At 45.0% G+C, this 13,804-nt stretch overlaps 1 protein-coding gene across 1 annotated transcript; it reads left to right on the forward strand.

The window, feature by feature from the left end:
- The first annotated feature begins 674 nt into the window (after nucleotides 1-674).
- Nucleotides 675-7,352, forward strand: FOXI2 (forkhead box I2). Its single transcript, XM_040438258.1, has 2 exons — nucleotides 675-1,242; nucleotides 6,895-7,352. Exons 1-2 carry the CDS (start codon nucleotides 675-677, stop codon nucleotides 7,350-7,352), a joined length of 1,026 nt encoding a protein of 341 aa, XP_040294192.1.
- The last annotated feature ends 6,452 nt before the right edge of the window (nucleotides 7,353-13,804 follow it).

Genomic DNA, 13,804 nt, shown 5'->3' on the forward strand with positions numbered 1-13,804 from the left:
CATTCATTCAGTATGACATTTAAACTGAAACCAATGTATCAAGATGCAACATTTTGCGCATTTATTTTTTTAAGAGTCTGCTTGGTTTGAAGTGATTTTATTTATTTTTTTGCGGCAAAATGTTGCACGGCAATTTTTTTCATTTGTCACACATAATACCTATGGAGTTTTCAGTCTAGTCCTATTTATTACAAAGGGTACTAGAGTCCAAAAAGTTGCAATGAGAAATCTGGATAACAATGTAGCTCCAGGTATAAAACATCTGTCCGAACCTTAGTAAATGCAACCTGCCAACCACTGCGCGAACCACTTTAAATTTGAGCAAACGCCTACCCCACCAACAACCGACAAACTCGCTCTACTTTTGTGGTGCAGAACATTTCATACATTACTCCCCCTATCAATACACTGACAAGTCTGAGACCCAGGTGTAGGAGGAACTGCATGGAAATAAGATCCTTGCTGACAGTGAATCCAGGGGACGTGTCCTGCTCAGATCTAGGGGAGGACAGGGGCGGTACAGGCCTCATTACTGCAAACTGTTTCAGCTACTCGGGGCTTGATTGGAAATAGTCTGCAGGCTGCGCAGAAGGTCACTACTTCAATGCAAACCTCCAGCTTGGAGCTCATTAAGCTGTTGGAGTCCCTAGAAGCAGCACTTAGTGGGAATCAGTATGAGTGCCTATGGGCAGCATTCCTCCAGTCCCCAGCCAGGATACTTCTATGCACAGGAATTGGTGGACATGGCAGTCTACTGTGGAGACAACTTCAATCTGCATCAGCAGAACCTGCACCAGCCTCAGAAGACCCCACCAGGGTATGGTATAATGGATTATCCGGGTCCAAATACCAACCCGTATTGGTGGTTTGGAGGTCCTGCCGTTAACTCTTCTTCTTACTGCAATGACTCCAGATACTTGTCAGTGAGTTGCACCAACAGCCAAGCCCAAGCCATGACCCATTCTACCGGTTACGGGGCAGCAGAGTTGCCCTGGTTGACTTATCCCAACCAAGTCGACTTGATCCAGATAGTGAGACCTCCTTATTCTTACTCGGCTTTAATCGCCATGGCTCTTCAGAACACCCCTGAGAAGAAGCTGACCCTCAGCCAGATCTACGGTTATGTCGCCGACAACTTTCCCTTCTATAGGAATAGCAAAGTTGGCTGGCAGAACTCCATCCGACACAACCTGTCCCTCAACGAGTGCTTCAAGAAGGTGGCCAGGGATGACAGCGACCCAGGTGAGGAGGGGTTTGTGGGTCTCCGGTACCAACCTGTAAGATTTGTGTGCGCAAAACTCATACGATGTAGCAGAGATGACTTTACTTAACTTCTCCTCCTACAATGTATGATCATTTATTTTCCTTAGGACAGCAAGACAATGGCATTTATGTAGACACAGTTAATACAAGGCACTTACTATATTGATTGTCTCCTCTGCTTGCTGGATTCATTTATACACTGCTTGTTTCCAGGGGTTATGACCACCCTGCAATCCATCAGTGGTGGTCGTGCTTGTATACTAGAGGAAAAAGAGTGTATATGTGTATAATTAAAAAAAATTATATATATATATATATATCATTTTTTTTTTTTTTTTTTTTTTTGAGTAGTCCCATCTTGGGGCACATTTACTAAGACTATGTGTCTTTTTACACTGATCTGTTTCCCCCTTGCACTGCCTTACGATTTCTATAACTTATGAGACGGTGTGCATCTATGGCAGTCCTTGCACCTGACAAAAAAAAAACTTGCTAACCGTTACACCTGTTTCCAGGTGTAAAGGTTTAGTAAATTTTCCAGGGCAGGAGTCCCAGCTCTGGCACACCGCCCGCACAATCGCGGACAAGAATAGGTGTTTCTATAATGGGCTGCCTATTCCGTTCCACAAATTGCGGAACGTACAGAGATGGCATCTGTGTTTTGCAGAACATGGCGCGGTCGTGTGAATGCGCCCTAAATTACAGGAGTATTCTGGTTGGTACAAGCTATCCCTGTTCACAGGATAGGGGATAACTATTAGATCGATGGGGGTCCTACCACTGTGACTCCCACCGATCATGAGACTGGGGGGGGGCCCTTGCAGCTCCCCTAAAATGACCAGAGCGGCCGGTTGCACAAGTTCACGGCCGCTCTATACACTTCTATGGGAGTTCAGGAGATAGGTGAGCGCTGTACTGTACTATCTCCAGAACTCCCATAGAAATGAATGAAGAGGCCAACACGTGTTTGACCAGCCGCTCCGGTTATTTTAGGAGAGCTGTGGAGGGTATGGGGCTTCCGTTCTTGTGATCTTAAAGTTGTCACCGCTTATCCTGTGGATAGGGGATAACTTGTACCAACTGGAATACCCCTTTAAGTGCTTTCTCCAGCAGCACAATTTCAAAGACTGGTGTAAAACATCGGTATTTTAATAAATCCCCCCCCAGATCTGCGAATTGTACCACTTTTTTAACAGAATTTTTGCACACTCATTAGTTAATGTAACATTCTCTTCAAGGTGTTTTTCACATTACCTTGTTTGTAGGTGAAAATGCCTGAAAAACAATGCCAAACGCTCCAGCATGCTGCGTTTTTGAAAAAGATGCCTGGAGCGAAAAAAAGCTTTGGTGTCCTGCGTTTTGTATTTCCCATAAACCTTCAGCTACCATCTGGAGCTCTTGTTTAGGCTACATGCACATGACTGTGTTTTGCAGTCCGCAAATTGCGGATCCGCAAAAAAAGACATGAATTTTTTTTATTTTTTTGTGGGGCCACGGAACAGACATACTGATGGAGCCCAAAACGCATACGGTCGTGTGCATGTAGCCTTAGGCCTCTTGCACATGCGTGCCCCCTGGCTGCGCTGCGGGCCGCAATGCACGAACACCAACCGCGGGGCAGCCACAGCGGATCGCGGACCCGTTCACTTTAATGGATCCGCCCGTTCCGCAAAAAGATAGGACATGTTCTATCTTTTTGCGGAACGGAAGTACAGGATGAAATCTCACGGAAGAACTCCGTAGTCGTTCCGTGCTTCAGTTCCGCATCTCTGGATTTGCGGACCCATTCAAGTGAACGGGTCTGCATCCGTGATGCAGAATGCCCGTGTATTGCGGATCCACAAATGCAGTCCGCAATACAGCCACGGAGCGCACACGTTCGTCTGAAAGAGGCCTTATTATTTTCTATAATCCGATTTTCTGTCCGTTTTTTTGCGGATCCGTCCATTCACACGTCCGTTTTTTCTTTCCTGATCTGTTCCGTTTTTTTTCTGGACCCATTCATTTTCAATGGGTCCTGGAAAAAACGGACAGCACAATGTGTGCTGTCCGTTTCCGTTGTTCCGTTCCACATGTCCGTTTAAATATAAAACATGTCCTATTCTTTTCCTGAAAAATCGGATCCTGGTACAATACAAAGTCAATGGATCCGCAAAAAACGGATGTCATTCCGTATGTCATCCGTTTTATACGGAATCAGTTCCTGGAAATTACATTTTGGATTTTTTTTATTTTTTTTTTTTAAAGAAATCCTAACAACTTTATTTGCTTATTGAAATTTATACATGTTTCCGTTTTTTGCGGATCCGCAAAAAACGGATGACATACGGAAACATTTTCAGGAACAACGGATCCGCAAAAAACAGACAGAAAATCGGATTATAGAAAAATACTGACGTGTGAATGTAGCCTAATTTATACTGCAAAAATTTCCACCAAAAAAACACAAGTGCAGAACAATGCCAGCAAAACCTATGAAAGTGGCATCAGCACTTTCGGCGTTTTTTGCTAAAAAAAAAAAAAAATGGCAGCTCCACATGTTAGTAGAATGTCTGTGGGACCTGTAAAATGTAGGGCACAAGTGGTGTCTGTGTTTTTATACCAGGGCAAATCTCTGTTCACACCTGCATTGTGGCTTTCGTTTAGGCTTTGTTCACATCTATGGCAGCAGATCCGGCAGGCTGTTCCGGCAGAGAGTAACCTGATGGACACTATAGTTCACTGCCGGATCCCCACTGACTGTACTGAGGTCCGGCAGTGATCCAGCTGCTTTCCTGAATAAATGCCAGGTTTCAGCCAGCATTTGTGCCAGATCAGCTTGCAACAGATGTGAATGCGGCCTTACAGTGGAATGGTGCAAGAGTGACCTCCATTGTCTCTCGGTCCGTTACGGTATCCACGTATGCTATGCTGGGCTGGGCTGTTTTTCCATCAGATATGAAGACATCTGCATTGAAGGCTCCTAATGGATCTGAACGCATTTTGTTTGGATGGCTGCCGTTAAGCAATTTTCTTAATGCTTTCTAAATGCTATTTAAGAACAGCTAAGGCAAGATGGCCTCCCCCATAATCATATCCAGGAAATGGAATAAAAATATCTGGAATAAGAAAATAAAAAACTGATTTGCCCAAAAAGTCACTATCTGGTTTTAACTGGCAGATAATTTTTTGGTGACACATTTCCTTCAAAAGGGATGTCCACTTTGGAGTATTGGGCTGTGTTCACACGGGCGAGATTTCCGCGCGGGTGCAATGCGGTAGGTGAACGTATTGCACCCGCACTGAATACCGACCCATTCATTTCAATGGGGCTGTTCAGATGAGCGATGATTTTCACGCATCACGTGAAAATCGCAGCATGCTCTATTCTGAGTTTTTCACGCAACGCAGGCCCCATAGAAGTGAATGGGGTTGCGTGAAAATCGCAAGCAAGTGCGGATGCGGTGCGATTTTTCACGCATGGTTGCTAGGAGACAGTCTATTCACTGTATTATTTTCCCTTATAACATGGTTATAAGGGAAAATAATAGCATTCTGAATACAGAATGCTTAGTACAATAGCGCTGGAGGGGTTAAAAAAATAAATAAACGAATTAACTCACCTTCTCCTCTTGATCGCGTAGTTCCCAGTCTCTTCTGATGAGCTGTCGGCTAAAGGACCTTTGGTGACGTCAGATCACATGGTCCATCACCGTGGTGATGGACAATGTGATCTGACGTCACCAAAGGTCCTTTAGCCGACAGCTCATCAGAAGAGACCGGGAACTACGCAGAGGAGGTGAGTTAATTTTTTATTTTTTTTTAACCCTCAATTGATCACCTACTATGCATTCTGTATTCAGAATGCTATTTTCCCTTAATGTTATAAGGGAAAATAATACAATCTACAGAACACCGATCCCAAGCCCGAACTTCTGTGAAGAAGTTCGGGTCTGGGTACCACAGTCGGTTTTTTATCACGCGCGTGCAAAAAACATGATAAAAACTGAACATCGGAACGCAATCGCAGTCAAAACTGACTGCAATTGCATTCCTACTCGCGCGGGTTTGCCGCAACACACCGGGACGCATCCGGACCTAATCCGGACACGCTCGTGTGAACCCAGCCTTAGTCGATCAGATGAACCCAATGCAGGAACCAGGCAGGAAGGGTTCTCAATTTCTCTGCAGCGTCCTCCACAGGGAAAATCAAAAATTACAGTGTGAACACTGAAATCAATGGGTTGTTGGTGTAATGCATAGACATGGGTCCTGAAGAGCAGCGGTTGCTCTTTTATAGCTGCTCTCAACTCTGGCTAATAGATGAGGGTCCTGAATGGGGGGGGGGGGGAGACTACTGAAACTCACAATTCCCTAATGAGTTATTTAAAGATGGATGCCCCCCCCCCCCCCCCCCAATGTGTGTGCCAGAAACTTGTCTGCCATGACTCATTGCTGGTGTAGACTATTGTAGTGTCCCACTAGGTGAAGGTGGGCACTGCACAAAAGGGGTTAATGAGTTTTTATATGCATTTCCCTGTGTTAGCTGGGTGTCAGGCCTGTCAGGGTGTAATTTAGCCTCCCAGACGTTAGAGGGAGCTAGAGAGCCCTAGATATATATAGGAAGGCCCAGACAGGGGAGTGGTAGTTCATTCCAGGGGACTAGAGGAGTTACTTCGTCCACCTGGGGCTAGGATTAGCTCAGTAGAGACACCCCAGTTGCAGGACAGGACCTCCTGGGAGAAACCCACAGTCCTTCACCAGACAAGTCAGGACATTACAAGCAAAGATAAGTAACACTGATGGGCAGATGCTTTAGAAAGAAAAGCAAGGATTTAATACGAGAGGAATATAATATATATATATATATATATATATATATATATATATATATATATATATATATATATATATATATATATATATATATATATATATATATATATATAATATATCATATCTATCTATATCAAGGATTTAAGCCACCATTTAGGCATCCGGGCCTTGGGATTGAAACCAGACAGGAGTTCTAGAAAAGGACAGTGTACGCTATTTCTGAGGAAAGGTACAACCTGATTCTGAGTGTGTTGTGGATTTGCCCTCTGAGTATCTTGCATAATCAATACCTGCCATCTTGTGGAGTAAGCCTGCTTGTAAAGCTGTGATCTAAAAAGGACTGTTACCATCTGTATGTATAAAGTTGGACTGTTAAGTAAAGCAACGTTTGGTTCACTATACCACCTGTGTACCTCAATTATTCCAACTATAAATCGGTGTGCCACCGTTACAGGCACTGGCGTCACGAATCCAAAAGGGACCTTGCCCCAGGCACTCAAAACACCTGTAACATCCAGGGCACCTCATCCACCATCAGGCCTGGTCCCTACATACCGAGTGTGCCCCAGAGGAACTGTCTACCTCTCCTTCACTGCCGCATGCCTGCCCAGGGTTCTCCCATACAGTGAGCAACCCTCGATTGCCCATTACCGTGACCTCGCTTCGCTATACCCTGCAGGTCTGGCGTGCTGCACTATGTCCCACCTACTTTCTCCAGAAGTGGTGGGAGGATAAAAAGTTGTAAAATGCTGCTTTGTGCAAAATTTGAGTTCTGTGTGCCAGTCTTTCTCACAAAGTTTCTTGTGTTTTCCACAGGGAAAGGGAATTACTGGACTCTAGATCCAAACTGTGAGAAGATGTTTGATAACGGCAATTTCAGGCGGAAAAGAAAAAAGAAAGTTGACAATAACTCCGACTGCGCAACTGAACTCTCTGAAATGTTAGATGACAAAAGTAATGTGAAGTCCCTGAGGTCTGTCAGCCTGGTGGGAACTCCAGAGAGTAAAATGAAGTTTTCTCCACGGTCCTCTCCAGCTTTGGACACCAGCCCTTGTTTTGATAACTTTACCTCTGCCATGAATGTGCCCTCCAAACACCACTTTACCGGACTTTCTTCTTACCCCACCAATAACTGCTCGCAACCTGGTGAATCTACTGGTCAAGCCAACTTCAGGCCTAAATGTTACCCAACCAAGCAGAGCAGCCTACATTCTTCCCTGGTCAACCCTCTCCATGCCAGCCACATACTTTATAACCGAGAAGCAGAGGTGTAATGGGAGATGGTTGTATTGATGTGTTTTAGCTTTGTTGTCTTTTTACCTCTTGGGGTTTGTTTTTACCCTTTATTGTTTTGGACATAATCAATGGACCCGACCCATGGGAGAGCTAGTAAAATGCTATTTGCTGTCCTTCAATGGCGCAGTCAACGCACACAAAATATATGGGGGACATACTTAAGCAAGGGGCCCTTCAGGGGTGCTTTCTTCAGGCTCAACAGACCAACAGTACATTTAATGGTTCACATGACAGTGGCCAGGTTGATGGTCCAAACTTGGTTTAATGTTCTTGTTGTACTTCTAGAGGGCTCAGATTAACTAATTGTGGGGTGCTCATGCTCAGACATATTATGGCACCCATAGACTTCTACATATCAATACAAACTGCTGGCAGCTCTGCCGATCCGCTGCTTACACTAGCACTGGACCTGTGCAGCAGTCGTGCCCGGTTACTGCAGCTCTGCTCCCATTCACTTGAAATGGAGCATCGCTGCTCTAACCGGGAGTTAGAGGATTCCTAGCACCCCTGCCAATCTGAGATTATAAGTCTCCCAAATCCCTTTTAAGAAAAATGCTAATTATGCTATCTGCTGTCTCTTAAGGGACTCTCTATCAAACTGCATAGACACAGTTGTGGTTCACCTGAATAAAACTTTTTTTTTTTTGTATTTTTATTTTTTTATCCAAGATGCCGTTCAGGAGTTATGATGATTCTTAATATGCAAGTTAGGCCTTTGGTGCGATGAGGGAGTCACCACTGCTCTTGTTGCACCCAAGCACTGCTCCTTTCTGTGGCTGGCTCCACCCTCGCTGCCTGGCCTTGTCAATCAAAGCAGTGAGGGAGGCATTGGCCACAGAAAGGAGAGGCGCTTGGCTGCAGGAAGAGCAGTGGTGACACCCGCATTGCACCAAAGGCCTAATTTGCATATTAAAGAGGACCTTTCACCGATTCTTACCCTATGAACTAAGTATACAGACATGTGGAGCGGCGCCCGGGGATCTCTCTGCACTTACTATTATCCCCGGGCGCCGCTCCGTTCTCCTGCTATGCCCTCCGGTATCTCTGTTCCCTAAGTTATGGTAGGCGGAGTCTGCCCTAGCGCTGGCCAATCGCATTGCAGAGCTCACAGCCTGGGAGAAAATAACCTCCCAGGCTGTGAGCTCTGCGCTGCGATTGGCCAGCGCTAGGGCAGACTCCGCCTACCATAACTTAGGGACTGGTATCTCCGCCTACTATAACTTAGTGAGCGGAGATACCGGAGGGCATAGCAGGAGAACGGAGCGGCGCCCGGGGATAATAAGTGCAGTGAGATCCCCAGGCGCCGCTCTACATGTCTGTATAGTTAGTTCATAGGGTAAGAATCGGTGAAAGGTCCTCTTTAAGTATAACCTGATCAATAAAGGAAGAATAGTGTTTTAATCAGGTGAACTGTGTGTCTATGGAAATAGTGTGATAGGGAGGTCACTGGTGACCGGTTTTCTTTTAAGGATTCTCATTGCCTTTAAATGTCCAGTTGAACCTACCTAGCTCTTCTGTGCCCAGCTCCAGCTAGTAATAGTCGGGGAGCACGTACCTGGACATGGATGGCTTCACTGCACTCTATTCTGCAAGGCTTTTACACTTTTTTTTTTTTTTTTTTTTATATATATAAACATTTGTGAGGTTTTAGATGTTGCATATAAATCTGTATCTGAAGAATCTATTTTTGCACTTTTTATATGTTTTGTGTTTTTATAAAAGATTGTTCTTTAATGGATTGGAGCAAATTGTCTTTATTAAATGTGGGATCAAAGCTGTTATCCTATGTTCATGTATTCGATGACAGGAAGAAAAAAAATTTCAGAGGTTTTTCAGATTGCATCAACATTGTATATGAAGGTAGCTGTGACTTTATAGTTTTTTTTTTTTTTTTTTTTTTTGTTTTACCTTTATCGCTCCCATTACTCCTATGCCTGTTCTGGGCCGTGGTTATATGACCATGTCCATGCAGCTCTTATTTCTTGTCATGTCCATGGGAGGGGACAGTGATAGGGGAGTGTCTGGGTGGGAGGAGCTATAAATTAGCTGGGTGTTATGGGCGGGGCTGGAGGTGTGGCACAGAAAAGTGCATCATGGGTTTGGTTGGCTACCTGAATAGGAAGTGGTACATACAGGATGGAAACAAACCAGAGGGATTGGTTAAGGCTACTTTCTCATCTGTGTTTTTGCTGGATCCGTAATGGGTTCAGCAAAAGCGCATCCGTTCAGAATGGATCTGGTTGTATTATATCCCAAATGAACAAGAGGAATCCCTCACTAAATCCATTGTAAGTCAATGGGTGTCGAATAAATGGATCCCTCTTAAACAGTATCCCATAATGCACTTAAACGCTGCTTGGAGCACTTTTGTGTGCGTCAGGGGAACGCAATGAAACAGAATGCATTCTGGAGCCTTCAGTTTTGTCTCCATTGACAATGAATGCACATGGGTGCCATCCATTGGTGGCCATTTTGCACTGATGGTTGCTAGGAGGAGACAATGGGGGTCATTTATCATGTGTGTTTTTTTTTTTTTTGTTTTTTGGCGGACCGCAAAACATACGATCGTGTGCATGTAGCCTTACAATAAGAAAAGGGAGGGGGAGAGCAGAGACATCAGAAACGAGAGCAAAACTCTTCGGATTCTGCAGCACCAGCATCGAGGGGAAGGGCTTTACACTTATTGAAGACTATTTAGAAAACTGGTTAATTTTGCATTTAGGAAGCAAATCTATTTATGCGGTCTACGTCCTAGTGGTGATGCAGTGTAATTACAGCGCGCTCTCTCTCATGAACTGGATGAAACGGAAATCATCCTGCACCGCTGCTCCTATGTAGACAGTGTGCAGGTAAATATTGAACAGCAGCTGTGTTTTTCTAATCCTATTAAATGCTTGCTGTCCATTTTGGTGCTGTAAAATCTGTTGGCCTGATCTGCAGCACAAAAAGTGTGTGCACGCCTGTAACGGATCTCCTAGCACCCCGACTGGGTACCTCCATTGATGGGTGCTCCTAGTGCTTCCCGAGGACTCCAAGCACTCCACTTGCAACCGTAAACGCTGCAGACCCCACGAACCGCCGAAGCTTGGTTGAGGTCTCAGTCTCCTACCCACCCTGGGCCTACGACCAGGCTCCAGTGGGTGAACCTCTCCTAAATCCAGAGAGCAGGAACAGCTCTTACAAGAGCTAGTAGTTATAGCCAGGGAAGTATAGCAAATCTTCAGCATATAGCAATCCCCCAGTGTCGATCAGTTACCCAAACACCAGCCTCAACATGGTAAAGGGTAAAACAGGAACTCTTTTATTTTAACACACAAGCATTGATTTATACACATTTTCCAACAAGGGTACCACCCACAGGGTTTTGTAAAAACAGCCAATAACCACGTACAAACCACTCAGACACTCCCACACAAAGTCCTTACCTCTGCCTGCGATTACCTCACTCTGGGTTGATGCAATCATCACAGGCAGGAGAATACACAATATCTTCTGTCCTGGAGACAACCGAGAAGTAGTTCAATTATCTCTCAGGACAAAGGACATCGCCAATACACACAGAGAGACAATGGAACAGACCTCACTACTCAACGTATACAATGTCCCACCCTTTTCAATACACATAGACATTTAACATCCCAAAATGGCACGAATTAGACCAGGGGTCCAAGTTAGTACAAGTCTTTTGTGAACAAAGGAAGCTTGGCTGATGAGAGGGCCCATAATCCTGGGGCAAGAGGCTGGTAGCCAGGCCCCTCCAAAACCCAGGGGTGAGGTTGGTTTCGCCACAACGCCCCCTCCCCGATCCTTAGTATACCTAGGCACATCTACTACCTCAGTTTCAGGCCTCTTGCACACGAACATTTTTTTTTTTTCTGTTTTTTGAGTTCTGTATACGGAACTCTTCATTTCAATGGATCCGCAAAAATAAAAACGGAAGGTACTCCGTATGCCTCCCATTTTTCCGTTCAAACATAGAACATGTCCTATTATTGTCTGCATAACGGGCAAGGATAGTACTGTTCTATCAGGGGCCAGCTGTTCCGTTCTGACAAAAAACGAAATGCACACAGACGTCATCCGTATTTTTTGCGGACCGCAAAATACTGAAAAAGCCATACGGTCGTGTGCACGAGGCCTCATGCCCCAAAAATGACCATCTGGGACCCCCCAACCAATGGTTCTGTTACAGTTAATTCTCCGTTCTCTTTGATCCTTGCTCCAGTCTCCGATGATGTCATCAGTGCAATGTTCACACATTGTGATGTTGTTGTTTTGTTTCCCCCATCCCTGAATAAAAAAACTGATTATTCTTTGTGTTTCCCTCTAAGAAGATGTCACTTACTGTAGAGAAAATAAAATAGGGTTTAATGGAGCGTCTCAATAAATCCGGATCCCCGCAGGGGAGCTCTGTAATTGCTGCCGTCCTGAATGCAGAGCTTTACAACTGTTTATTGTCAGAGGTAGTGGCAGTGCCATGGACTGGGAGGGCATGACAGGCTGGCACATTCTTTACTACATATTTTTTTTACACCGATTTACTGGCAGCAGCGACAGCCCCTGAATGTAAGACTGGCGCACAAGCATGTAACCCGTCTGTATCCGTCACGGCTGCGCTTTAATGCAGTAAATATCTAATGTACTAAATGCAGATTGAGCTCTCATAACTACTACATGATCTACGCTGTATTTTACCCGGGGGAAAGGTTCCGTTTTTTTGCCCAAGCCCTGTATCTGAATACCATAGGAAAGTGGCTTGTTAGCACCCCCAAGCACTCAGTACCCGAAACCCATGTCCCAGTTGTTATTTCCTTGCTGTACTATAATTGGCTGCGCCCCTGGATGATCATCTCGTGACCAACACAGATTTTTATCCACTGAAAGCAAATATTAAAGGTGCCATTTAAATGACTGCAAGCAGAGATCTTGAAACCTGAAATATTTAAAGGGGTTGCCTCATCTGAGACATTGGTGGCATAACACCAGGGATGCCCCAACAATGAGGTGAGGTGAGACGATAATCCTCAGGCAGCAAGAGGGGGGCAGCAGATGGAGGGTTATCTGTTTCTGCAGTATAGTATTGGGAAGTGCAGTGGCCAGGTACGGGTGGATAATTGGTATTTGTCGAGACGCCAATTGCAGCATGCGCAGGGTACTATTCCTGGACCCTTTCAAGGTGTTAATATGCACGTCCCAGATTAGGAATGCCAGAGAGGTGTAATGGCCTATAATGTCTCTGTAGTGTTGTGGTAGTTGTGTCACGGTGTCTCCTACCTGGGTACTGACTGACTCCTGGCTCACTTGCAATACATTTGCGTGTAGTGATAGTAGGAGTAATAGAGGAACTTTGCAGAATAAATGATGTCCAGACCTTTAGATGAAGCTCAAACGTTGCTTTACATGAAATAACTTGCATCCAAACAGTATACCGCTTTGGTCTCTTGGTCCCAGCAGGTTTTGGCAATGATTGGCAGGAATGAGTACTTCTTCTTTAAATGTGGAGCTTGCAGGATAAACATCTGCTTGGTAGCTCTGTAACTGTGGCAGGATTAGCTTCTGCACTTATCTGTAACTTCTGCTGTGTGGGGACAGACTAGCTGTGGAGGAATAGGCTTCTCCTAGGACTCTGGACTCATCTCACAGATGGATTCTCAGGGGATGCTTTCTCCCTGGAACTCTGGAGTTTGGCTGTAGTTTCTGCTCTCTTCATCCAGAAGAGCTGAAGGTGCTCAGACTGGGTATATATATAAACATGTCTCAGCCGAGACTATGTCCTTGCTGTCTTCCTTAAGCAGGGGTTCTCCTGAACACAGCCTTCCCCTAGCAGGGGGTGAGTGGCACTCACTCTAACTTTCTTCTCCACCCATACTGCAGGATGTGGGTCCAGCCCACTTCTCCACACAGGGGGAGTCAAGCTGGAATAAACCATTCCAGCTTAGATACACTAAACTGTAACTTGTCCCTGCCAATGAGTTGCTGCCACCTGCTGGTAACCCGGATAATTACATGAACCATTACATTTAACATAGTTTTATGCACATTTCTGGAGGACATAATATAAATTACATGAGATGACAGTATAAAGGCTCTTAGAAGATAGTAGCGGGGTAGAGGCGTGTAGTAACACAACTCTGGGGTGATACAGAAGCACAGTAGGCACAGTATGTGGCGCTATATGTAATGTTTTCCAAGTATGTCTTTAACAGTAGGGCTGGAGGGAAGGGTTTAGGTTAAAAAATTTGAATTGAGGGGTTAGGGAACAGTTTCAATTTTTGCCTCAGGCAGAAGAAAGGCTAGGTGCACCCCTGCATAACGCTAGAAAATACCACCAATGTCGGATACTGTAGGTCGGGATCTCCAGAACCGGAGTCCCCAATTTGAGCAGAGAGCAGCTGCGCATGCGCTACGGCCTTTCATTCATTTCTATGGG

The sequence above is a fragment of the Bufo bufo genome, chromosome 6 (genome assembly GCF_905171765.1).
Source record: "Bufo bufo chromosome 6, aBufBuf1.1, whole genome shotgun sequence".
Taxonomy (NCBI): domain Eukaryota; kingdom Metazoa; phylum Chordata; class Amphibia; order Anura; family Bufonidae; genus Bufo; species Bufo bufo.

What these genes read in the sequence shown, in the direction of transcription:
- FOXI2 (XM_040438258.1), top strand. Translation starts at nt 675, where the DNA reads ATGAGTGCCTATGGGCAGCATTCCTCCAGTCCCCAGCCAGGATACTTC. An exon ending in CAGGGATGACAGCGACCCAG is followed by an intron (nt 1,243 to 6,894) that starts GTGAGGAGGGGT and finishes TGTTTTCCACAG; the next exon opens with GGAAAGGGAATTACTGGACT.